The 26,525-nt window shown below is 32.1% G+C and overlaps 1 protein-coding gene across 9 annotated transcripts in view; it reads left to right on the top strand.

Moving 5' to 3' along the window:
- ADGRL3 (adhesion G protein-coupled receptor L3) overlaps positions 1-24,980 on the top strand; it is an 854,596-nt gene extending 829,616 nt beyond the window's left edge. For 6 of the 9 annotated variants that reach the window (XM_060148094.1, XM_060148096.1, XM_060148097.1 and 3 more), the window contains one exon: positions 22,632-24,980. In XM_060148094.1, the coding sequence (XP_060004077.1) occupies positions 22,632-23,431 (800 nt within the window). In that variant the 3' untranslated portion in view covers positions 23,432-24,980. Of the gene's footprint in view, positions 1-15,971; positions 16,101-20,682; positions 20,735-22,631 lie in introns of all 9 variants that reach the window. The other 3 variants (XM_060148098.1, XM_060148093.1, XM_060148099.1) reach the window with 3 other exon arrangements.
- The last annotated feature ends 1,545 nt before the right edge of the window (positions 24,981-26,525 follow it).

The raw sequence follows: 26,525 nt of genomic DNA, 5'->3' as shown, positions 1-26,525 counted from the left end.
AGTATCTTGCATCTAACGGTCACAGCAGCCATAGGATAAGTGTCATTTAAACAAAAGATGAGATTTAATTTTAATGATGCACTGTTTATTTGCCTACTGTGAAGACAGATAAAATAAGTAAAATAACTATTTGGTTTAGCATTATGATCTAAATTTATGTAAAGATAATAAGGTATGCAGCTTTATTAAAAATTATTTTAAATGAATAATTTTTATGACCTTGATTTTTAAGGTCAATCACATTATATAACATTGCTGTGCCCTTTTTAGTTCCTTCTCAGAAAGTTCAACTTGGAATATGTGCTATGAGGATGACTAGGTCAATTTGAAATATATTTATAGAAAATAATATTTTATATTGTCTGATTATATGTTTAAGTCTGTTTTTAAAATCTTTAGCTCTAAAAGATATTTCTTAAAGTTATTGAAGAAAGGGTATAAAATTTCTTGTGACATCCAATAAGTTACTTTGATGATGGCTTTGGGGAGGGGGTTAAATTGAATTTATGACTTGTATGTTCATGCAGTGATCTTTTCCTTCAGGATATATATTCTTCCTTTCACTCAGTGACTTTAATGGTGGTAGACATCATAGTAATCTTCCTGATCTCCTATATTAATTTCCTAGTTCCCCTAGTCAGAAACTCCTCATTTTATTCTCATCTCATTATTTTTTATCTTAGATGAGTGCAGTATTTTAAAATTCTATTTCTTCATATTATATCTCTGAAGCTAGTCTTTAACTTCCTTCTTTAATCTTGTCTTATTTCCCAGGGTCCTATCCTCCCTGCATTCAAGCGTGTGTATCATATTTAGGTAGGTGGCATCCAAGATTCACCTTTCCAGATAAACAATTCAGTCACCTCAGCAACATAATTATTCACATCTATTTATTCAAAAAATTATATTCCCTATTATTAAAATAAAATGTTAGGCACTGCATTTTTATATCTTCCTGTACAGTATTCTAACTTCCCATTCATTCTTAGTTTCTTACAGCTGCAATTTTTTTTTTAATTCCAACTCCATTTTCCTTTCTTTCTAACAGATGTATTAAATCTCTTACGTTTGCGTTTAGAGTACTTCTGACCTTTGAAAACTACAAGAAGTTGTCTAAAAATTAGTCCTATTTTCACTTCAGGTTTTCTTTCCTATTCATAATCACTGCTGAATTCATCAAAAGAATAATTATTTTAAAATTCTGTACATCTTATCACCTATTCTTCCAAACAAGAATCCATCAGTATCATCTTTGGGATTCATTAAGAATAAAGCATCTACCATGCAGTGCAGAAATCTTTCTCAGTGGTTTTTATTTTTTCAAATCATCTCTAATATTCTGTTCTTGAACCAGCTTGTTACATCCTGTGTATCAGTTTACCTGTCCAGATTTCCCAATGTGATAAATTTGATTACTATTGGGATTTTACTCCTTGTAATCAAGCAAGACCTTGGAACATTTGTTGATAATTTTCAATTTATGTAATCATTCTTATATATTCTCTTTGGGATTTTGTTATTTGGTCACCTCATCTCTTTAAAAACTTTTATTACATTGCCCTTTGAATATATTTATGAAAATGTTTTCCAGGTGTTCTCTATACATTTTCAAAAATTTTTCTTCTGCTGACTTGTTTGCTACAATGCTACACACTCATACGAAGCCAGAATTTCTTGAGGCCAATACCCAATACTCCAGGGTTACCATCAAGTTAACTTCACCGATGCCGCTGTATACACAGGTAGAAGGAGCTTTTTGAGAGCCCTAAGGTGATGGTTGATTACAGAGAGTTTCAAGGAAAGTTAACTCTTATCCAAACCCAAGTTTCACAAACCCCACAGGAGGGTTTATTCATTTGTTCATTTAAACATATACAATTTGCACATACCTCGAAGACAGTCCTCAATCCCCAAGCTCCTCCCAGGCCAATAGAACTCTAATCCAAATTTCTGGAAGCTCTAAATTCCTGATAGTAGTAGAAACGATTTGCAGCTAAGGTAATCTTTTTCACCTGTATCCCCTACCCACAATCTCTGCTAGCCAAACAGCATTCTGAGCGATTTAGATTAACAATACCTATAAAACTTGAGTTTGATCCAAAAATGAAGCATTTGGCGAGAAACTTCTCTGGTAGTTCAATTAATTGTTAAACATTTCCACTCTTTCTGTAGATTTATGTGGAAATTGGGATTTTTCTGAAATGAGACTTTACTAGGCTTTATCATCATGAATAATATAATTGCATTTCCCACTTTCTTTTTTTTAGTAAGTTGAATTGACATCAGAAATTTCAGTTTAAAATCAAGGTTTGCTAGGTAGCTGCTACCAATGTGGTATTGCTATATGAATTACCAAAAGGTGGCCCCCCTCCCAGCTGTGGATTGCAAAAATGTGCCGCATCTGAGTGGCAGAATTAGCAAAAAGGCATTTCTCCTTCTGCAACAATGACTTGGCCTGTATTGTGGGGTTTTATTTCCCCTACCTCCCATTCTCCATCTTACCAACCTCCCACACAAGTTAATGCAATATAGATTTTTATTCATGGAGATCTGACCAGTAAAGCTATATTTATTTAAGCCATATTTAAGTGTTATATGGCAGAAGAATGTCTAATCTGTAGTTGTTTTTTGCATAGAAGTTTTGAGTAAGGAGTTTTAACCCAGTGACTTTGGGTAAATTGCTTAACTTCTCAGTGTCTGTGTAATAGGGATATAAACAGTACCCGCTTCAGAGGGACTCTGAGAGGACTGAGTTAATATGTGTTAATTGCTTACAACATGCCAGGGACATAATAAGTACTATTATTATTCTATTCAGAAGTTCACTTATATTTTCTAACAAATGAAAACTGGTCCTTGCCAGTGCTCTCAAGAATGTTATTAAAATTCATCATTCACTACCAAAGGTTTCTTTTCCTTTGTATTTCCTAATAATAATAGGTGGGAGGAATTAAGTGGTTACCTGAATGTCAAGTAAAAGAAATAATTTACCTAAAATAGTGCTCCCCTTGATGCTAACAAAAGGAAATAAACTCATAAAACTGAATTATCTCTTTTAAATTAGAAATTAAATGCAAATTACATCTGCATAGTTGTACTTTCCATTTTTGATTTGTAACTATATTTTAGCAATGAGGAAATAAAGGTAAAATATTTCTTCTCCCTACCTTAGATAATGATATAAACAAGCACTGCCTTCTCTTTCCTCCAAGCCCTCCTACCCTTCAGAGCTTTAGAGAACACTAGTTAGACAGGCCTGCTAAATAACCAGTTATGTAGCAGAGTAGGGATGTGACTCATTCCCTTTTTAAACTCATATCTTCTCAGAGCCTGTATTGTCTTTCCCAGGAGGCTGGTCACTGGCACGGATGAAACTTCACAATAAATCACCTGCTGTCTCATTAATATTCAGGCTACTAAACATATTTTGTTTTTATGTTTTTAAAGAAAAATACAAGTGAAAAGGTATAAGTGGTGTTCACCGCGATTAATGATTTCTATAAATTAAAGCTACTAGGGTGAACACGCAAACTCATTCACTCCATTTTATTAATGTTAGTAAATATAATTTGGCTTATATGCCTAAAGTGTCATATTGCCCCAAAGCCTTGCTGTTTTGAAGGATTATAAAATCATTTGTTATAAATATTAACCAGATTCTAATATAATCTGACATTTGTCAAATTTGCAGAAACAGTTAATCATATGCCTAAGAGTACTTCTTGCATAGCTAACAAATCAGACTAGGCTATATAACAAATTATTTTTTGTTTTGAGAAAGTATTACGATGATATGAGCACAAATATAATAAGTGTCCCATGGTATGGAGAAATTTTTCATTTGACATTCGCCATTATATTTATATCTAGTATTTTTTGACCTTTATATTCTTGATTGTAAATGAGGCAACAGTGATTTCTGTGTTAATTTCTTTCCTTTGTATGTGTCCTCAATAATCAGAAAATGTACAATAAAATAAGGATATCTTCTGTTTCAGGAAAATCAGTTTAATATACAAAAGCAAAATAGGTACAGATTTTAAAAAGTGAGTTGCTGCATCAAATAGATAATTAAACAATACTACTAATACCCTGATTCCTAATTCTAGGAGACCAAGTAACTTTCAGAATGAACTTTTCATTGTAAAATGGAATATATTAAATATTGATCTCTAGTCAATCTGGGGCAAATGTTCTTTCTATAAATTGTTAGCAGGAACTGAAAAAGAAAAACTTTTAAAATGCTTGCCCAGTGAGTCCTTCTTATGTTTTGTTCTTAACTTTGTCTCTTTGTTCGGAATCCTTGAAATCATCCAGCCTCTCACAGTCAACTACACAATATTAAAAATGGTTTTATTATTATTATTATTATTATAGTTTTCAAAGATCCCTTCACAAAGGTTTATTTATGTAGAGTAGATTTCTCATTTTTATGATTTATTATCTTACTACCTTTATATATAGTTAGCAGTATCTCTTACCTCTTTGTTATAAATCAGACAAGCCACAGTGGGTTACCTTGATAACTTCTAAATATGGTGCTATAGAACATTTCCAATTGGTTCTAAAATATTACTGTTTTGTATAAGTTGCTGAGAATGTAATTTTTTTTAGAAAACAGTATCTTTTTTGAGAACTAAATGTGAATACTACAACTTATCTTCAGAAATTAGTGGTATTCTTTGCTCTGATAGAACACAATGTGCCTCTTTATACTCTTGGTGAAGTTGGGATTTCTCCTTTAGTGTGTGTAACTATCATTTACCTGTTTTACACTGTTCATTATTTATTATCCATTATCTTTATATCCATGAAGAACCTGGGTTTTCTGGCAATTTGTCCAAAATCACATGGCTAATAAAGAACACAATCTAAATTCCAAACGAGGGCTTTCTGACCACACAGCCCTACTTACAATAATAAAAATGTTCGTTATTTTCTTATGATGACAGTTTTACATGAAGCTTGCTGAAGACTAGAATTAAGTTTCCAAGAATGTATTTCAGAATGATTTTTATCACCTCATGGAAATAAGATATTCTTAAAGCACAATTATTCACATCTTTATTTCTTAATTTCCTTGATGTACTATTCATTTCTTTCCACTTTATTTTGTTATAAGTGCAGTTCTTTAGAGTGGATTCATTCATCCTATTTACTTAGGGAAGGAGAAGCTTTAAAATATTGTGAATATATGGGGAGATGGATTGACCAATAACATTTTTTTACAAAACTATTTGATATCAAATATGCTGAATTACTATACATAACTGTTCAGTTGTAGGACTTAGATTGCAAGAATTTTATAATCATTCTTTTCTCCTGGAAGTTCTCAAATACCAAAAATCTCAAGATATTTTATTAGTAGAATCCTTTTATCTTTAATTTTTAATTTCTTATATTTCAGTAAAAGGATAAATATTTTGGTCAGAGCAAAGACTGTGTTTAAAAAATCTGGTAAATAGCTTCTGCCTAAAATCATTTAGTAATAGAACCAAAGATATAACTTTCCCAAATCTCCGTACTCCTGAATTTGATATTCCTTGAAACTGTGTCCTCTGTCAGGGCAATATAATAATGCCTAGAACAGATAGGAAATTTATTTGAGTTGACTTCAAATATGTAGTGATAATGTTATAAATTAAACTTCTTATTACTTTTATGTGCTAATTCCAGTTTTTTAAAAACTATGAAATGCCTTATAATTCAAATTTTAAAAGCAAAAAAAACTGGACTGTTCCTCTCATCTGGAAAAATATTCCTACTGTATTATAAGCATAAAATTGTGATGCTATAAATGCGGTATATAATAACCAAAGTTAACTAAAAGTCACCACTTGTTCAGATTATTTTTTTCTAAGAAATAGATTATATTAACCTATATCTGCTATTTGAAAGTGAATAGAAGTTAGTTCATTTACATGAAAAATTAAAATATGGAAATGGGATATATGTTTAGCATAAGAAGGTCTTAGAAAAAAAAGATACTTAAATACCAATAATTGTGTATTATCCAAGATAGCCCCTGTTTATTGCACACTGAGGCTTGCACTTTATATAGTTCAGCCTTATATACTGCATGCCATTTAAAAATAAGTGTTTATGTGATAGGCTCTCCTATAATCTTCATAATAGACTTTCCTCATAGTTTATTATTATAAGGAATGTGGGTGCTTTAAAAACTAAAACAAGTTACCCATCACATTCATAGATAGTAATTTATAACCCCAGAAAATCACTGGAGAACTAAGAAAGATTTAAGAGGATATACAGATTGAAGGAAGACAGTTAGTCTTGATATAGAAAAATAGAAACAATATGTTTCCTGAAACAGTCTCAGTCTAAACAGAACAGAGCTGGTTATGATTATATGACAAAATAAGCCTTCTCTGAACAACATAATCAAGAATCTCTTTATTCATAGATATCTTGTTTTAATTTATATCTACTTTTCTCTCACATACTTTTTTTCAAATAAATTTCCAAATATAAAATTCAGGTTTTAGCTGGTATAGACTTTCTGCATACGAGTTTGTAAAATTTGTACAATATAAGAAAGTATACCAATAGAGGGCAGAGAAGTATATGAAAAGTCATATTTTCTTCAAATTGGTAAATTATTTTATATTGTTAAGTAGTTATACTTTCCTTTGTTCTGAGGTTTGTTTTATTCAGCAAAGCTTCACAAGCAGTGTGAATTTACAAATAAAATGTAAAGCAGTGTGTGATTTACAAATAAATACAGCTGTGGGAATGACTACATTCTTACTAGAAAGAAATGGAATTTACTGCTATTTTACCTGTGGATAAGCATACTTGACCCATTATCTTTGGGCTCAGTATTCTTTGTTTTGAGTACTATGCCAATGTATTGAAAATGTCCAAGTTAAAAGCACACAGAAATACATGACTTTGACCACAAAAAATGAGTTTTAGAGATGAATGACTGAGTAGTATAGGTTCATCATTTCTACTTGCAAATCAGCCACTCTCTATACTGTAAAGCAAAGATTCGTCAAGAATTATGATTTCTAAGCCTACCACTGTTGTCTAGAGCAGTCAGAAAACATAAGAGCTCTGAGAAGCTTCTTTTTCAATAAAAAACAATAATGAGTATCTAATGGTATCAGTTTCTCCATTGCAGCACAACCGGGTTGTGTTGAATTTCAGGGCAAAAAAAAAAAGGTATATACATAAAATAATACTTTAAAGCTTTTAGAAGAAAATATACTTTAGATTTTAGGTTAAAGGAGTTCTTGAAAACAAAGATCATAAATTATAAGAAAAAGACAGATAAGAGTCCTATCTCAAAATTTAAACAGTACTCAAAACAGGTGAGCTACTGGAAGGAGGTGTAAACAATACGTATAAAAAACAAAATGTTAATGCATATATTGTATCAATAAATAATCATAAATAAAATTCAACAACCTAATATGTATGTGGACAAAAAATAAGAACAGGCAATTCACAGAATAAGAAACCTTTACAACCAATAAATATATGAAAAATTATTCCATCTGTCTGGTAATCAGGAAAATGCAAAGTATAACAGTAATATGAGATACTTCATACTCTATCAAATTGGCAAAATGTCAGCCTGACAATACCATGTCCTAGCAAGAATTTAAGAAATATACACTGCTTATGGGAAGTGTGAATTGATACATACATATTTGACAGCATTGTGGCAATATGTTGTAAAATGAAAATGTGGACCACATATGACCCAGTAATTTTACTTCTAAATGTTTATTGTAGAAAAACCCATGTATCTGATGAAGAAGACATGTATAAAGCCAATTAGTGCAAAATAAGGGAGAACAGAATACGTAATTTCTAGGGTTCCCAACTCTAAAGCTTTGAATTTACATATTGAAATAGAGGCAACACCTCTACATTCAGAATATTTCATTTTATACTGAACTAACAATGACCCGATCTGTACTCTGGGAAGACATGTCATTGAAATCCATATTAATAGATTCCCAGTGAATGAATTAGCTATTAAAAGAAACTGAAGTATCCCTGAACCATTTGAAAGAAATTTAATAGGCAGGTTGATTAAAATTTAATAGCTAACTTGTTGGCTATTAAAAGTGCACAGTGTGATAAATCAAGATGTCAGCTCTTCAATTTATGACTTTAGAAAAAAATGATGAAAAAGATTTTGGCTTTCAATAAAGCATTTCTTTGACACTTGGTAATTTCATTAATTGTTTGAATAAAAACAGTAAAAAATATAAAATTATGGTTTCTATGGCTTTAAAACTTGTATAACTTTTAAGGATAGTATGCAGATTATTTTAGCTTTGTTTATTATTATAAACAACTTGATCTTGATTAATATGGCTGTCTCTATTTTATAAAGTAGCCCTTTAAAATTGAACTAATCATTGCTTACACTGGCTTTCTGTAGATTGCATGTGTGCTGATATTGTTTTGTTACATAGAAAAGCAAAAAATAGGAAACAAAATATTTAAAATAGAAAATGCCTATTGAATCAGTTCTCTACAGTTCTAGAAGTCTCTTATCTATTTACTTTTATTTTTGTTTATTTATGTTATGTGAATTAATATGTGAATATGAAAATAAAATAATTGAACATTACAGAAAAGCATATTATAAAAAGGTAATGCACTCCTATAAGGCTCCTAATAAAATTTTGTTGAAACATATTTTTGGGAGAGGGTGCTAAAAAATGTTTGAAAATCGCTGATATAAATATGTTTAAGAAAAACTATCAGAGTCATGTGTGACCTTGAATAAATTATGAATATCTCTGGACCTGCGTTTCTTTACATATTGAGCAATGATAGTAGATTAGATGAGATTAAAATCTTATTCCATTGTAAATTCTGTATTATAACCTTTCTCCATTATGTTATACTGCAATTGATTAGGTGATACTTACATACATAAGATATATTTTGGGTATTCTGAATCATTTTTTCCAGTTTTCTTGTTTATATTATAGGTCACTTGCCAAAGAAAGAGACATGTCTTTTTTCCCGTATACCTCTTTTCTTAAATATTGAAAAGGAAATAAAAGCCTCAGGACCCTTTCACCGGAAAGAAGTACAGGCATGTGTGTGCACAACGGAGCACACAAACATACACCAAAAGCATTTTACATACAATTTTAAGGGTTTCACAACTTCATAGATACCATCTCCTGGTGAAAGATTCCTTGCCTTACACTGAAGTTAGTATTCTAATTCTATAGAAAATACCATCATTAGTGAAATTATTTTTACTTGTTACAAAATGAAGTCTCTGCTTTTGGCCAAAATTAATGTGGCCCAAAACAAAACAAAACCCAAGCACAAAGCTGAAAACAAAAGCACAAAGTCATCACTCAGTAGTAACTCTGCTGTGTGTATAACTCTGACTTGTATGCATCAGTCGATACATATAATGAAAATGACTTCATAAAAGAAAAATATGTCAAACCAAAGGAGAGAGAACCATGAGGGAATTAAGTGGAGGATGAGGTACATTAAGAAAGAAAGAATCATCCAGGTAAAGCTATTTTATTGAAATAAAACAGAACATTTACCATGTTACATGTTTATACATAAAAATTTGAAAATTGACGTATATTGGTATATGACTATTAGAGAATGGTGTATTCATTTGGTTCATTAGATCACCGAGGTCTTAATTTATAAAACTTTGCCCATTCAATATGATAAAATAAGAATGTAACTACATTTTTTAAAAAATGAAGTGTGAGGGGCGAGCAGAGTGATAGTTCAAGTTATTTTAAGAGCTTTTCAGTATACTTTTGTTAGCCTGCTGTCAAGAAGAAACATTGTTTGAATTATGTTTCTGAATGATATAATATAGATTCAAGTGAGATCCAACTGTCACCTTGTTTCAGATCTGTTCTTTGCTTCACAATTTCAAAGCAGGCAGATCTGCCTTGGAGTTTCAGTCCTCAATTACATGTTCACATTGAACTGGCCTAGGCAGTGCTGTCATTCAGGGCCTCCCAATGTCAAAACACCTATTTTATTTTCATAAGGAAAGAAATGTAGCAGTTTTGTGGTTAAAAACTACACATTTGAAAAGTGTACTCATTATTCCATTCAAATTTCACTCATTTAAAAACTTTTATATCAAAAACATCAGTCTTCAGGTATAAAGTTAAAAGAAAAAAACTCTTCTTAAAATGATTATCTGTGATTTTAAACTTAGTCTTTTTTCAGTAACTTACTGTCTTACAAAAAAATCATCAGAAAAACTTCCCTAAGTTTTTCAGTGTGGAATATGAAAATCCTCTTTTGCTTTCTATCATGCTTTCACCAGAAATAAAGATTTTGTGCTTGGTCTTCTGTCGATAGCCTTGTTAATGATTCACATATGTTGAAATTCAATGTTAATTCCTTTTCCATGGTTTTATGAAAGAGCTGACCCTTGTTTCTGATAGCAAATATGCAGGTATGACTAGACGGTAGCCAGGATTTAAGGACTCAGAATTAAAGAACAGCTATTTTTCACAGCCACCTTGAGCTGTTTTACCCTATTTTAGCTTTTTTGAGTCATGGCAGGTTGTACTGTTCTTTTCCCCCTCTAATTAATATCTTCAGTTAGTATTCAGGTAGCATTTTCTATTTCCAAATAATTATATGAATGTTTATCTTTGCTTTAAAAGTTTCAGTATTATGGCCACTGGTGTAGTATTAGAAGGAAATAAATCACATTAGAAATTAGACAAATGGCACTCTTCAAAAATTTACTCAAAATATAAAACTATTCATAATTGATAAAATGACTTGTTTTAGTTTTCATATTTTCAGGATGCCATGGATTTCACATAAATTTTTTCTTTAATTAAGGAAATATTTATTGTGCTCTAAGAACTAACCTAGACATGCGGTATAGAGCAGTGAAAAAACAAAAACCCTATGTATTCCCTGTTTTCCTGGGGTTTACATTCCAGTGAAATTAGCACATAAACATGCTTTTCACATACATAGGCTGTAACTACCTCCCAGCATCAACTGATTTGTGTCTTCAAACTGACTAACCAGTAAGCTTAACTTTTCAGCTGAAAAACAGTGACAGATGGTCTGTAAACACTGATCTTCTTGGAAGTCTTCAGCAATTTCACAGCTATTAGAAGGGAAGTTTACAAATCAGAAGTTAGTTGGAGGTAAGAGAAAGAGGCAGGATGGACAGAACCTTGGAAAATAGTATCAGAGTTCAAAGTGACCCTATTAAATTGGAGAAGCAGCTAGAAGCAAACAGCATAGACTTAGGCAAAGACAAGTGAAATGCAGTGCAGCTACAGAGAAAAGACAAAAGTAACTGTGCACATAAAAGATGAAGGTAGACAGGTTCTGTGCAGGTTTTTAGGAAAAGATCTAGGCATTGGCAACAAGCAGGTTTTTTTAGCACAGATGGTGCTACCTTTAAAAAGTATAACTGAAATGCCTAAATGTGAGTGGGTACTGTAGGAAACACTTTCTAGGAAAATTGCTCTTGTTTGGCATGCCAACAGGAAAAATGGCCTCTTGAGGTCACAGCAAGCTGTGAGTGTCCATTAAAAATTATTAACTTCTTACACTAGGTGAATCAAATGAGGGATAATTGTTCAGTTATTCAGACATCTCCCTCATTCTTTCAAACTAGCAAACTCATAGAGCTTACCCATAACCTTACATTCTTTGCAAAACATTAATCACCAAACTTTACATCCTGCTCTGTAGTTCCTGTGACTGAGCCCTCACTTGTGTTATAACTCTCCACTTTCAGGACTAAATCAGTTTCAGTGACACTAATTATGTTAGTTTTAAATGGTATATGAAGTATAAAGATGAGCGATAGTTAAAAAGCAACTTAATTTAAATAGTGATTCTTTTTCTATCAGGAAAAAATGTCCTTAATACCAAGAATAAAAAGAAAACTGACTTTATTTTTGTTTTAAATTGTTTTAATGTGTTTGTGTGATTTTAGATTTAATGGCAGGTAGATCTCCAATCATGTCATTCATTAGGGCTGTAGATTAGTAACAGATTCTGTGTTGCATCCGGATTTGAGGACGCACCCTACCAAAGCCATGTGGCGGGGACTGAATATTGTTCCATTTCACCAACATTGTGTCATAATACAGCTGTATACCAATCCATTTCTGCTATTGTTGCTTGCCTTTCTAGCTCAGCAGGAATTGATGATAAATAAGTGAACTTTAAAATTCAGTCTTCCTATATTAGTAGATTTCACTGATATAAGTGCTTTAAATTTAAAGTACATTCAAAAATTAGAAAAACACTAAGAAAAACTGAAAAGGAACTTTATGCTAAGAAAGCTAGAACCAGATTATCTATACAAATTGTGATAGCTTTGTTAGAATTCCATTGTGGAGCTCCATTTTTGTATGATTAAACTTTTGTTATTCTCACATTATTAGCTTTTTTGTAAACTGAACGCTAAACAGAAACCAAAATATTGAGTCACCTGCTTCTTGCTTATGCTTGATTCTTCCCAACTCAATTGTTTCCTTATTCTAACGTATAGATCATCTTTTTTTAAATTACATTCTTTTATCATTTATTTATTAGTTTTTGAATTCAGGTAAATTGACATATAACATTATACTAGTTTCAGGTGTATAACAATTAAATACTTGTATATATTATGAAATGGTCACCACAATGAGTCTAGTTCACATTCATCACCATAAATAATTACAGGTTTTTTTTTCTTCTGATGAGAACTTTTAAGCAGATCATCTTCTTTTACATCAGCAGGTAAAAAAAAAAAAAAAAAGGAATATTTTCTTTTATAAGCTATATGAAGCCAGAGAAAAAAGTGACGAGCCATCTTTCCAGCCTACAGTTTGTTTTCCAGTTAGTTTAAATTACATAATGTGTAGGAATAAAGGGAATGTGTAGAGATGTACATATAAGTCCCAGACATAAAGATCTTACCCTTATTTGATCTATAAGGAAGTGTAAAGAGTTTGAGCAATTTTATATTTTTAAGGTTTTTACCCTAGTTCATTTTAAGTTGCTTACACCTTTCATTTTTTATTTAAATGCTTATTTAGAGTAACTTTAGAAGACAGCTACTTGTGTTAGAAGACTAACTTTCCTTTTTACTTGAGAAAAGGCTGCAATAATAAATATTAGGTAGCAGATACAATTTACAGGTAGTTTGCTTTCTAAAAATGTTGGGCAGACCAAATCCTGTCTCAAACAATTAATCTTAAATTTGTGTAACATCAACAATATCCATGTTTAAGATTAACAGTATTCCATTTCTTATCTGAAAGGCACCGTAGCCAACTCTTTTTAGCTTTTCATACTAATATACCATGTATTTAATTCATCAATGGGAAACAATAACCTGATATGCCCATTATATGATAAATTGAAGATCTGTCATCTCACTGTGTAAAGACATCTAAATGTATATGAAGTACAATTTCAGCAAATATTCATCGAGCACACGGAAAACTTCGGTGCTAGTTCTATGCTAGTTCTTTGCAGAATGTGTAGGATGCAAACATATGGCTTATTTCCTGATAAAACTGAAACTTTCTAGCTCTAGCGATCAGACAAGCTTTATTGTCCTTTAAATCAATAGTTCACTTTCCCAATTTTGAGGTTAAAATATTTATTTGACTGGTAATTTACTATAAAACAAAGAGCTATGATTAAGAAAAAATTAAAACTGCCATGGCCAAGATTTTCATTTTTTTAACATTTCTATGAGTGACTGAATGTTCTTGTCATATTCATTCAATATAGATTACTTTTTATTTTGTTATAGATTCACTTGCAGTTGTATGAAATGATACAGAGATTATGTACCTTTTACCCAGTTTCCCTCAATAATATCTTGTAAAACTGTACTACAGTGTTACAGCCAGGATATTGACATTGAAACAGTCCTCCAATTTTGTTCAGATTTCTTCTATTTTACTTGTATTTAATTGTATCTGTGTGTGTGTGTGTGTGTGTGTGTGTGTGTTTAGTTCACTGCAATTCTATCACAAGAGTAAGTTTGTGTATCCACCACCATAGCCAAGATACAGAGTCATTCCATCACCTCAAGGATGCCTCATGCTGCCCTTTTATTACCATACGCACCTCCCTCCCGTTTGCATTTTTAAACCCTGGCAACCACTAATCTATTCTCCATTTCTATAATTTTGTCATTTCAAGAATATATGTATTTATAGAATCATTCAGTTTTTGAATTGTCTCTTTTACCCAGTATAATTCTCTAGAAATTCATCCAGGTCATTATGTGTATTGATAGTTGTTCCTTTTTATTCCTGAGTAATATTCCATGGTATGGATGTGCCACAGAGTGTTTAACTGTTCACCAGTTGAAGGACATCTGGGCTCTTTCGCATTATGGACTATTACAAATAAAGCTGCCATGACCATTCATCTGTAGGTTTTTGTGTGAACATAAATTTCCAGTTCTCTGGGATAAATGTTCAAGAGTACCATTGCTGGGTGGTATGGTAATTGCACGTTTAGTTTTATAAGAAGCTGCCAAACTGTTTTTCAGAGTAGCTGTACTATTTTACATTCCTACCAGCAAAGTACGAGTGATCCAGTTTCTCTTCATCCATGCCAGCATTTTTGTCACCACCATTTTTAAGTGTGTAATGATACCTCATTATGGTTTTAACCTGTATTTTCCTAATGACTAATAACAGTTATTTTCTCATTATGAGCTTGTTTGCCACCTGTATACCCTCTTCCATAAAATGTCTGTTTATACCTTTGGCCCATTTTCTAATTGGATTGTTTTTGGTTTTGTTTCTTGTTGATTGTTTTTTAGTGTTGACCTTTGGGAGTTGTCCAAAGTCCCATATATCCCAGATACTATTCCTTTGTTGGATTGCAAATATTTGTAAATTTGTTTGCAAGTATTTTCTCCTGTTCTATATATTTCTATTCTATAATATATATATTTAAATTAATATATACCTGTGTTTTCAACCTATCCTTATATAATTTGTGTTTTTCTTTCTTCATTTTTCTTTTCTTTATCATCTAACATAAACATACATTCTGCCTATCATTTCCATACATGACCTAATTATAGTTAATAAAACTGTCATTCTCAATTTTTTGCTTTTTTGGTTAAATGACTCTTGAGGGTGGGAGGTTGTAAGCATACTGACAGTATGTTAGAGATTAAGTACATCTGTTCATAAAGAGATGAAAGAGTTTAACTTTGTTACTTTGCTATGCCAAAGTCCAAACAACCAGTTGGAAAATGGAAAATGGAATTATATGTATTGCTTGATACCATGAAGTTAATATTTTATTTAAAATATTTAAAAATAATATCCTTATGATTATTTTATCAGATTTGTAAGTTCACCTAATTAGTATGCTTACTGTGGTGTACTAATAAGTGTGATTGCATTTTAGTTTATTTCAATTTAAAGAATTCTTCTTCATAGAATTTTAAGTAATGTCAAAATCTTCTGTTGTGTCAACAGCTGCTCTCCAAATGAGTGTTTTATCATAAATGTTGCCTTTTATTATTTCATTGAAAACAACCCAATGGTTTCCGTGATTGAGGGAATGTTTTGTTTAATTTTAACTTTTCTTTCTGTGTTTTAAACTTTTCTTTCAGCTTTTGTTTTGTGTTATATGTTTTGTTTATACGAAGACTATATTTTGCTTTTTTTTTAAATTTTTCATTTTTAGCAAGCATGGGAATATATTTTTGCTTACACTCTGGGAAAGAGAAGACCCTAAATGTGGCTTAATCAACATTGTAAATCATTTAATTTCTTTCCCATTGAGTTGGATACGTGCCTTGATGGAAACGTGTGCTTTAGTGGCATATATTTTTGAGTCTAACTAGCTGCCTGCCTGTAATCAGGACTATATCAACTGTTGTCATTCTAAATGTTTCCTTTCCTTTTTTTCAAACACATTTGCCTGATTGACCTTTTTTTTTTCTCTGTCTTTCTATGGGGCTGCTCCAGGAGCCATGGCTAATCATCTTATAAGCAATGCTCTGCTTCGTCCGCATGGTACTAACAATCCCTATAATACATTGCTTGGGGAACCGGCGGTCTGTAACAACCCTTCTGTCAGCATGTACAACGCACAAGGTGTGCTGGAGTTTATTTTAATTTTTTCAAGTGAGAGTCCCAGTTTATGTAGCTTTTGTGGCCACATTCTATTTTTCTTTCTTTCTTCCTGCCTTTTCTTTCTTTTGGAAGCAGATGCACAGACTCTTTTTGCCTTCCACCCCTCTTGGTCCTTTTATTTTCCATTTTCCTTAGGTTTTCCTTAGTAAGAAATGGATTCCTTCCTTCTGATAAACAAATGCTTGATTCATCAATATGTTTTTGTTTCTCTGTAATGTTGTAAAGTGTATTGTGGTTTGTCAGTACTTTTCTTGTTGTTGATTGATTTCTATATCAAATACCTATTTTAAGAAATGAGATATTTGCCTAAGGTAAGTAAGATAAAGGAAGACTTGGTTCAGCAATCTTAAGATCAAGAAAGTAATCTTACTCTGTTATACCATGAATCACACTCTAGGCACAAACATCACTACAGATGAAAGCACTTAGATCAACTCCATGGAAAACACTGAAATAAGCTGTGGTGGAAAGAACAGTGAATTGAACAGTAGCAGATCAGGTTCTACCATAGCTTGATATTGCCTCTATGAACTGGCTCAGGAAGGTCATGAAATGCTTTTTCTACTGTGACTGCATGTTAAAAACAAAGGTTTTCAATATGGTTCCTCTGTATATCCTCCAACTTTAAATGATTTAAAAATTTAATTGTATCTCAAACACATAAGCATAAATCTCTTTAAAACCACTTACAATCTAAGCATTTTTACATGACTTTTTACCTTTTCTAAGCTAAATAATGTATTGGGGGACAAGAAATTTAAAATATTCATATCATAAATAAAGTGACCACAGGAAAAATTTATTCAAGTAAAAGTGTCATAAAAGAAAAATTTTAGTCAGTGATACACCTATTTAAAATTATATTTGAAAGAAAATTCACAATAACAAAGAGACTTTGGTGGTTCCTTCAAGTTGGATGAGACAGATTAGCAATATTTTAAATTTTTCCCAGGCAATCTTGAATAAAATTTCTATTATCCTCTTTGGGAATCTCTGTGTGTGTGTGTGTGTGTGTGTGTGTGTGTGTGTGTATGTGTATGTGTGTGTGTTTCTTCTCAGTCAGAGGTAAAAGATTAGTGGCATGAGTGCGAAAAACTTGGTGTGCATGCTTATTCCAGAAAAGCATGTTTGTTGCAACATGGTCATTGGGTGTCTAAAACCATCTGAGTTTCCCAGGTGACACCTTGTCAGATACGAAGGATAATTTTAAATTATTTCAAAAATACCAAAGCCAGTAAGTCAGAAGTGACTTCAGGAATAGTCAAGTTGTTTTTCAATAGGATTAAATAATTAAGCAAACTGTCAGTTTTATCCAGTTTCTTAAGGGCCTACACCTAAGAATCATAGACTTAGAATCAAAAGAAGAGATAGAACTCATTGAATCCTCTGTACCACATTGTGGACGTTCTGTCAACCTGTGCTTAAGTATTTCCTCTAATGAGGCCCTTCCTACCTCGGGATTTTATATATTCAATTGTTGAAGTGCTCCATTCGTTATAAATATTTTTTCTTTCCACCAAGTCGAAATTTGCCTGTGGCTGTGATGCTTAGGTTTGCCTTCTAGAACAAAGATGAGCAGAGCATTTTTCTGCTGTCTGTGGCAATCCTTTAAATATTTGAAGGCAGTTAATCTGGCTTCTTTTAGTCCTCCATTTTCTAGTAAAGCAACCTCAGTGCTATCAGGAGGAGAAAGTTTCTTCATGGTTGTCCCCCTTTACATTGTCTACCATTTGTCAATGTCCCTATTTCATTGTAGCACTCAATGATGTGTATATTACATAATGCACTAAATGTGGTTTGTCAGAACAATTTTGCAGACCTTATAGAGTCTTGTTTGGGTTTTTCCCTTTATTTTCATTGGGCTAAATGACGTAAGTGTGTCATTAGAGTATTTTAAATTGTTCTGACATATTAATGAGTTTTGAATGATGTTAAATGAAGATTTACACCATATTTGCATATTAAATCTATTCTACATTATTCACCTTATACAAAGAGTTGTTGGAAATTGTTTTAAAATAAGTAATAGTTTAGATCATATTTTGTTTAGCTTTTTTGATTATTCAGATATAATTTCTAATGTCTTAAATAATGAAAAACTAACAATCATTAATCTGTATGTTTTCCTTAATTCAGTATCTGCCTTCTTGTCTTATCTTACTCCTGGTATCCTAAATTAGGAGATTTTTCTAAGGATGGAACACTATTATAAACACTATCCAAGAGAAATTCTCACGACAAAATTTAAAATAATACCATATAAATCCAAAGTTTTATTCCTATCGAGCCTATTACTGAATATTGCTATTAAGATTATAAAAAAATACACAAAGGATTCTTCAGAATGGATTTGATGTTTATGCCAGTAAATTAAATTCTACTGACTTTTCTTAAAAACAAAAGTAAATAATTTTATTATTGGTTTTCAGAGTCAGAAATGGAATTGTTCAACTACTTTATGTTTTAATATTTTTGAGATGTTAAGAAACTATGGTAGTGCTTAAAATAATTTTTTTACCACTGAACAAAAAACTTGGTGATTGTCATATTGCTACTAATCTTATGCTTTCAGATGAATGCACTTATATTCTTACTGGCAAGGTGAAATCTTACATGAAATATAGGTGGCTCGGTATGTACTGGAGTGGATTATGTTGAATTACCACTTGGTTCTGTTCTGTTGGTCCTTTAATTCTGTTGTACCAATGCCATTCAAGCAAAGAAGCATTCAGATTTAAAGTATCCATTTTTGTTTGTGATGCCTTTATTTAAAATACGTAAAGATATGTTACAGTATTACTAATGCATATAGAGTTAGGAATAAAGATAAATAATATAATTTTGTTATATTAGATTCAGATTCTATCTGTGGAAATATTTAAAACTTCATGCATAGTATTTCTGGACCATTATCTTCTTGTCAGTATTGGAGAATTTAGTTTTTGTTAGATAAATCTCATTATAGATTAACCTGTCAACAAAATGTAATATAGAGAAGTCATGCTTTTACAAGTTAATTTACATTTTAAAGTAACTGAATTCAATTCTAAAACTTTAAAGAAAAACATATCTCTAGGATGGGATATAGTGAAGAATACATTATAGTTGTCAAGAATACAAGGTTATAGTATAAAGTATATAAATAAATATTCTGTTATAGCTTTCAAAGCCTAAGGCAGATGTGAGGAGAAGGAGGTAGACAGTAGTGCACGGAGGCAATCTAGAAGATTCCCATTATGATCCCAGTTCTGCCACTGTTAGCAGAAGTGGCGTTAGATAAGGCTCAGTCTCTTTTGGTAGAAGCTTCCTCATCTTAAAAAGCAGGAGCTGAACTTCAGTTATCTCTTATGTGCTTTCCAGTTCTAAAATGTTATCATTTACGGAAGGAGCCATAATGAGCCTACTAGCAATTTCCATCTGTTGCTATACTAGTTTGGCTTTTTATTTCCAATTCTCTTTCTAAATGTGTTTTGAAACTTTAGAAGAAATTTTCTCTGCATTTTGAAATATTGTTGGTCTTTTGCTGAGAAGCAAGTCGACTTTTAAAGTACAAAAACAGTATCTCTAAAGCAACGGCTAAATTATAACAAGTTGGAATCTCTTGAAATTATACAGCCCAATGACATCGCTGGTTTTTATTTTGTGATGATTTAACCTTCTTATAAACAAAATCAGCAAGAGCAGGTTTTTTGACAGGATTAAAATATGAGGGTTTTCTTTTTTTAAAATAATTTTGCTACTATCGTTTTTAAAGGATTAACTTTTAAAATGTTAGATTGCATATGATTGTGCAACAGTCCAGAAGAAAACCTGATATTGATTGGTGGTATTTTTCCCCCCTCACATTTTCTTGATACAGAATAATGGTTGCATTTAGCCTTTTTCTTTCTCCATAGTTATACAACTTTTGAATATGAGCTCCAGAAATGACAGTATCCATCAGTATAATTTACAAATGATAAAAAGCACTTGTATAGGTACAGTGGGAGAAAAATAACCTTTGTACATGAAAAAAAAGATACATAAGAGAAAACACAATTATGAAAAGTTCAAACTGTGGTATTTTTCTCTGTATATAAACAAAAGAATTTATTTATAATCTTGCTGAAAAATTTTAAAGTTAAATGACATTCCTTAGGAGCAAGTATGTCCTAACCTATACACACACACATATACATAATACTGAATTTTAGTTGTGGAAATAGTCATAGCTTGCCCTCAAGATTTTACTCTCTTTGGTTGGTGTGATAATTTTAACTTTAAAATAAGTGTGTATTTGTTTGAAATTTACAAACTGCAGAAACGCTTATTAAAGACTCATTAGCATGTATTATGGGGGTTTCTTATTTTCTGACTAACATTTCAGTATTTTTAATTATGATAAACCATGTAACACAGACTCATGAATTTTGGGGCAGTGGAACTATTTCCTTTGACTCTTTTTTCTGCATATCATCAATTTGCTTTTTACTCATGTTTCTTCTACTGTCGCTGTAAGCTTACTTGTTGTTTTTTCTTTCCTTTTCTTCATGCTGTCGTTTAGAGCCCTACAGAGAGACAAGTATGGGAGTAAAGCTAAACATTGCATATCAAATGTAATTTTTTTTAGTTCACTTTTATTGCATCACATATAGATGATGTAGTTATTAAAAACAGTTCATCTCACAATTTAAAAACTAAAGAACCTATGAATCAACTTATATAAATATATGTTAATAGAGATTAGACGCTTTTGTTGTCTGATTCTTTTATTGTGTCACATAACATAGTTGTTAAGTCTCATGTAATGTTTGTGTGAGTTAAATTGTTTTTAAATTAAGCATTTATTTTTGCTAAGTAATTCATAAACTTTTAATTTTCATTACTACATTCCATCATACAAATACATGCAACATACCCAGTTTATTTAACTATGGCTGTTTTCAAGCCATACCCAATGCATTGACAACAGAAGTAATAAACACGTTTCAATGCATCAGTTGCTCAACCATAACCATCAAGCCTACCATAGCAGCCTCTGCAGCAGCAATCACCCATCACATATGGCCCTTTAAAAAGCATTTACTTTTATTTTTTCTTAACATTGTGGATTTGTCTACAAGATATCTTATAACATGAAAATAAATCGCTTCACCCTATGTCTGTGATGGCTGCTTTTTTAATGTAGTTAATGCATTGCTATTTTTGAAAACTGTGTTACTTGAATACAGAGTATGCATCAGAAGTCCATATACAAATTGTTATATTTGAGATACTTTATTTAAACAAGTAATGAAAGAGTTGTTTTGGTAAACATAACTGCATCACAGATATAGAATGAATGCTATATTTTCACAAGTTAGTGATGTTTTGACAAGTTTAATAGAATTCTTCAATTAATTGTTCTATAAAGAAATACCCTTTATTATTTAGCAGTATTTGTTAAATGTTTGTGTTTTATTTTCTTTTGTGTTTGCATTTGGAGAGATTTATGGAACTATTATAGATCCTTGGATTTCTGTTCGTTCAAGAAAATGCAAAAACCTTGAAGAAGCATGTGGTCAAATTTATTTCACTGCAGCTGTTTCTTCCCAGAATAAGACATTTAATCTCTTATAAACCCAAAGTTTAATATGCACACAAAGTCATCACTCGTTATGAAATGGAACCTTTAATACTGACACTGTGTTTTTAGGAATCAGATCTCCCATGTCTTTACACAGTCTTTTGTAGAATTATCTAATGACCCTAAACAATTACTAATGGATTAATATATAATAGTAACGAAAGTACTTATAGCAGAAAAAAAAATTGGAAAGTAAATCCAAATATTTTTTTTTGAAAGTTCCTATGTGCAAATTACTTTGAAGTGCCATTTATTTGACTAGGCATTATTTCATGACTATATCATTCTGACAGATTTAACATAATCCTTTTGTGGTTTTGTGTGTAGGGATTATTTTCAATCTTATAAATTACGTATCAGATCATTAGAGCCTGCTCAAATCTTTTACTTTGACCAGTATATTCAAAGTACCACACATGAATTATGTTAATTTTATACCTATTTCAATTTTAAGACAGCACATAAAATTAAAGGTAATGAATTATTGGATTGACTTTGTTGTGTATAAATTGAAAGCTATGAATGACTACAGCAAAATCTTGCGGTTTTTTCCCTAAGTTATAACCAAATATGTTTTAAATACTGTCAAACAATGTTTGTGTGGAAATTGCAAATTTATAGGGTTTTTTTAAATTCTTTTAAAGATTTACTTTAAATACTTCTTTTCTGTTTATAAGATTTCTATCAATTGTCCAAGTATCATATATATATAGATAGATATGTACATACAGATTTAATATTTTTTTATTTCGAAACATTTTATACTTAATTAAAATTGCTAGCAATTTATACATACTTCATAGTCGGGTGTTTTCGCTTTTGTGTTTGTGTGTGTGTTCTATGGCCAATTGGATATAAATGTCATAATGTTTTGTAATCTTTTTCAGAGGGGCTTCTGAACAATGCCAGGGATACAAGTGTCATGGATACTCTACCACTGAATGGTAACCATGGCAATAGTTACAGCATTGCCAGTGGCGAATACTTGAGCAACTGTGTGCAAATCATAGACCGTGGCTATAACCATAACGAGACCGCCCTAGAGAAAAAGATTCTGAAGGAACTCACTTCCAACTATATCCCGTCTTACCTGAATAACCATGAGCGCTCCAGCGAACAGAACAGGAATCTGATGAACAAGCTGGTGAATAACCTGGGCAGTGGGAGTGAAGATGATGCCATTGTCCTGGATGATGCCACCTCCTTTAACCATGAGGAGAGTCTGGGCCTAGAACTTATTCATGAGGAATCTGATGCTCCTTTGCTGCCCCCAAGAGTTTACTCCACAGAGAACCACCAGCCACATCATTACACCAGAAGGCGGATCCCCCAAGACCACAGTGAGAGCTTTTTCCCTTTGCTAACCAACGAGCACACAGAAGATCTCCAGTCACCCCATAGGGACTCTCTCTACACCAGCATGCCGGCACTGGCTGGTGTGCCCGCCGCAGAGAGCGTTACCACCAGCACCCAGACCGAACCCCCACTGGCCAAATGTGGTGATGCCGAAGATGTTTACTACAAAAGCATGCCAAACCTAGGCTCCAGAAACCACATCCATCAGCTGCATACCTACTACCAGCTAGGCCGCGGTAGCAGTGATGGATTTATAGTTCCTCCAAACAAAGATGGGACCCCTCCAGAGGGGAGTTCAAAAGGACCTGCTCATTTGGTCACTAGCCTATAGAAGATGACAGAAATTTAAGCCAACAAAACTGCTAACACCTGGTTGACTGTTCTGAGTTGATATAAGCAGTGGTAATAATGTGTGTACTCCTAAATATGCTGTTCTTAAACGACAAACACAAACTCTCAGACTTCTTTTTTCTTTTTTTTTTTTTTAAACTGGGATTTTTTTAGGTCAGCCCAGGGGAGAAAGATCATTGCTGAAATTCCCCTGTGCCAGCTTCTTTCCTGTCCTTCCCCCCTCAGATGGAGACTTCATTATGTTAATGAACGAGATTTGAAGAAGATGGCGCTCATTGTGGCCTTGTTGAATTATGTTGTGTTTGTTCTAACATCTCTGATGCTCTGTTACTATAATTACAAGGACCTGATTTTTTAAAAGGCCAGAACACTTGTTTGAAAATTAGTAACAGTGCTGCATCTAGATTGGAGTGCTGCACAAACATAAAATCAAAGCAAACTATCACATAGTGGTTTTTAGTCGCTCACAACCTGAATTCACCACAGCAGGAATAGCTGAGGTGTACAAAATAAAACAACAAAATCGATAATGAAATGGAGGGGAATTCTAGAATTATATGCTAAATGCATATTTTATGATTTGCTGTATTAACTGATGATAAAACTAATGGCAGAAAAAAATTTGAACAATTCTATGTAATGTACAGATACTAGCATTGCACATGTAGTCTGCTTTCTGTTCCTCCAGAATTTGAGTCCTGTTAATGTAGTGGAAAAAAAAGAAATTTTCTTTTTCTTTCGTGCTGGTCTTGCAAGTTTGTCTACCAGTAAGAGAGCAAAGTTTCCTTCCTTTCTTCTTTTTTTCTTCATTTTCTTTTCTTTCTTTCTTTCGTTCTTTTTTTTTTTGCCTTTTTTTTCTTTAAAATTTCACATGGCAAAAAATAAATAAATAAATAAAATAAATGAAGCTATCACTTTATAAGAATCATTTTCTAGTAATGCAAACAAATTATTTTTTACAAAAAAAATAAAATAAATAAAATTAGACTTCCTTCCCTCACTATATATCTTTATTCAGTCAGAATATTTCCAAGAACATTTTTGCAATTAGAGCAGGAAGAACTTTTCTGTTTACAGTGCACATCTGTTGTAATGCAAAACATATTTGGCAAGCAGTTCATCACTAAGAGAGTAGCTATGATTCTAGAAGTAAAGAGGTGTCAATAGAACTAGTGGGGCTTCTGCATGTGAGAAATGGTATCCCATGGGTGTGAAAGTGCTGAATGCTCAGTCTGTTCCCCAAGTGGGCACCTGCACTACCAATTTTTAAAAGAAATTCACTCCCTTGTAGAAAGAATTGAAAGGTCAATTATTTTGAAGTGATTCTTTTAAAAACTTCTGTTTATTAACAGGAAAATTTATTTATTTGACAGGATTTTAAGTAATGTAGGAATACAAGAGGTAAATTAGCAGCACATATAATTTTTTTTAAATTTATGATCCATTTTGTATGGTCTCAAAGTTGGATGACCTCATTACTAATATTTGTTGTAAAAGTGAAACTTGTTTGCCAACCAATAAACAACTGATTGAGATTTAGAAGATATTGTATTGATGTATGTACTATATGATTAATTATTCTTTTCATTTTTCTCATCTTTCCTTCTGTTTTCAATATATAAACTTTGTTAATCCTCTATGGCCCAAATGAGCCATGCAAAAGAAATCAACCTGCCTAAACTAAGCACAAAATTATACAGTTTTTGCAAAGTAATCCAGAAAAATGGGATGGGCATGTTTATGTTGGCTGAAATAAGATGCATAACGTACTTTCGAGCAGATTAATATATAGGTTACTATGTGCTTATTTATAAGCCAACTGCAGTCACATGGCTTATTATAAATAAGTCAGCTTCAGTCAGAGATTTCAGTATTGAACTGGGGAAGGGGGGAATCATATTTTTTCCTCCTTTGTATGCTTCATTTTGATGTTGGATATTAAATTCACTCAATTGGCTAAAAATGCAAGAATAATGGCAAGGAGAATATCCATTTTATAAAGATGGTACTATAAGACAGTTTTTTGCTAATTCTTTGTTTTTCTATATATGGATAAAATGGGAGGGAAAAAGTCCTTTTAAAGAAACTTTCTAGATCTCCAATTACTGAAGAATCTTTACCAGCAGTGTCCAAGCATGGAGATCCTCCTAGGGCAAAGTTAGAATGCATTTGCCAAATTGTAATTTCTGTTATATTATGTGATATCTTGGCAATTTCTTTTTCTTTATTTTTTCAAAAAAAATTTAAGCACCAGCCACTTATAAATGAATTTCTTAAGATTAGAAGGAGTAGTTTAGAGAATAGCCAGTAATCTATACATACAGTTTTAAAATATATAACAAAAGAAAAAATTCTGTGCTGGGCCAGAGTACATCATAACCTTAAATTAATATCACCTCAAAATATCTTATGCACCATTCCTTTTTAGTCATTTGACATAAGTATTTTTTAAGTCTACAGATTTTCTCTAAGTTGCAGGAGAACCACAAGCTTTAATAGTAATCAGGTTTTCTCATACCACATATGGCAATATTAGCACCTGAAAGGTGGTTAGCCTGTTACATAGAATACATTTGGTAATGAAAGAATCCTTTTTAGACATGTTTAAGGTAACTTCAGAAACACAAATGTAGTCTGTGGATTTATGAGTATTTATGCTAGTTTTGCCAATCCAACAGTAATCTATATGAAAGCAGCTCCATCAATAAGAAGCTAGTTTCACAGAATAATGGGGAAACTACCTCAATTCAGCTTGCTGATGCTGCCGATTCTGATTTTCTGCTATTGCTACCTCCCTGCCCATTATCTTTTGTGTTTCATTATATGGAAATTTGAAGCCAATAGCTTCCCAGCTCTACATAGTCCAAATTGAAGAAAATCACTTGAATACGTAAACTGGTATGGAAAGCCATTCAGTCCCGTTAGTTCCTACCAAGTTCTTACATCAAGATGAAAGGGTGAGATTTTTGAACTCGCATACATCGTAATTGGTGTGCTTTCAGCAAGACTTAAGATCCCAAAGACTTTCACATGAAGATATTATTCCCCCAAATTCAATGTGACTATAATGAAAA

The sequence above is a fragment of the Lagenorhynchus albirostris genome, chromosome 4, assembly GCF_949774975.1.
Source record: "Lagenorhynchus albirostris chromosome 4, mLagAlb1.1, whole genome shotgun sequence".
In the NCBI taxonomy this organism is placed as follows: domain Eukaryota; kingdom Metazoa; phylum Chordata; class Mammalia; order Artiodactyla; family Delphinidae; genus Lagenorhynchus; species Lagenorhynchus albirostris.
This window is presented reverse-complemented; position numbering and strand designations above follow the sequence as displayed.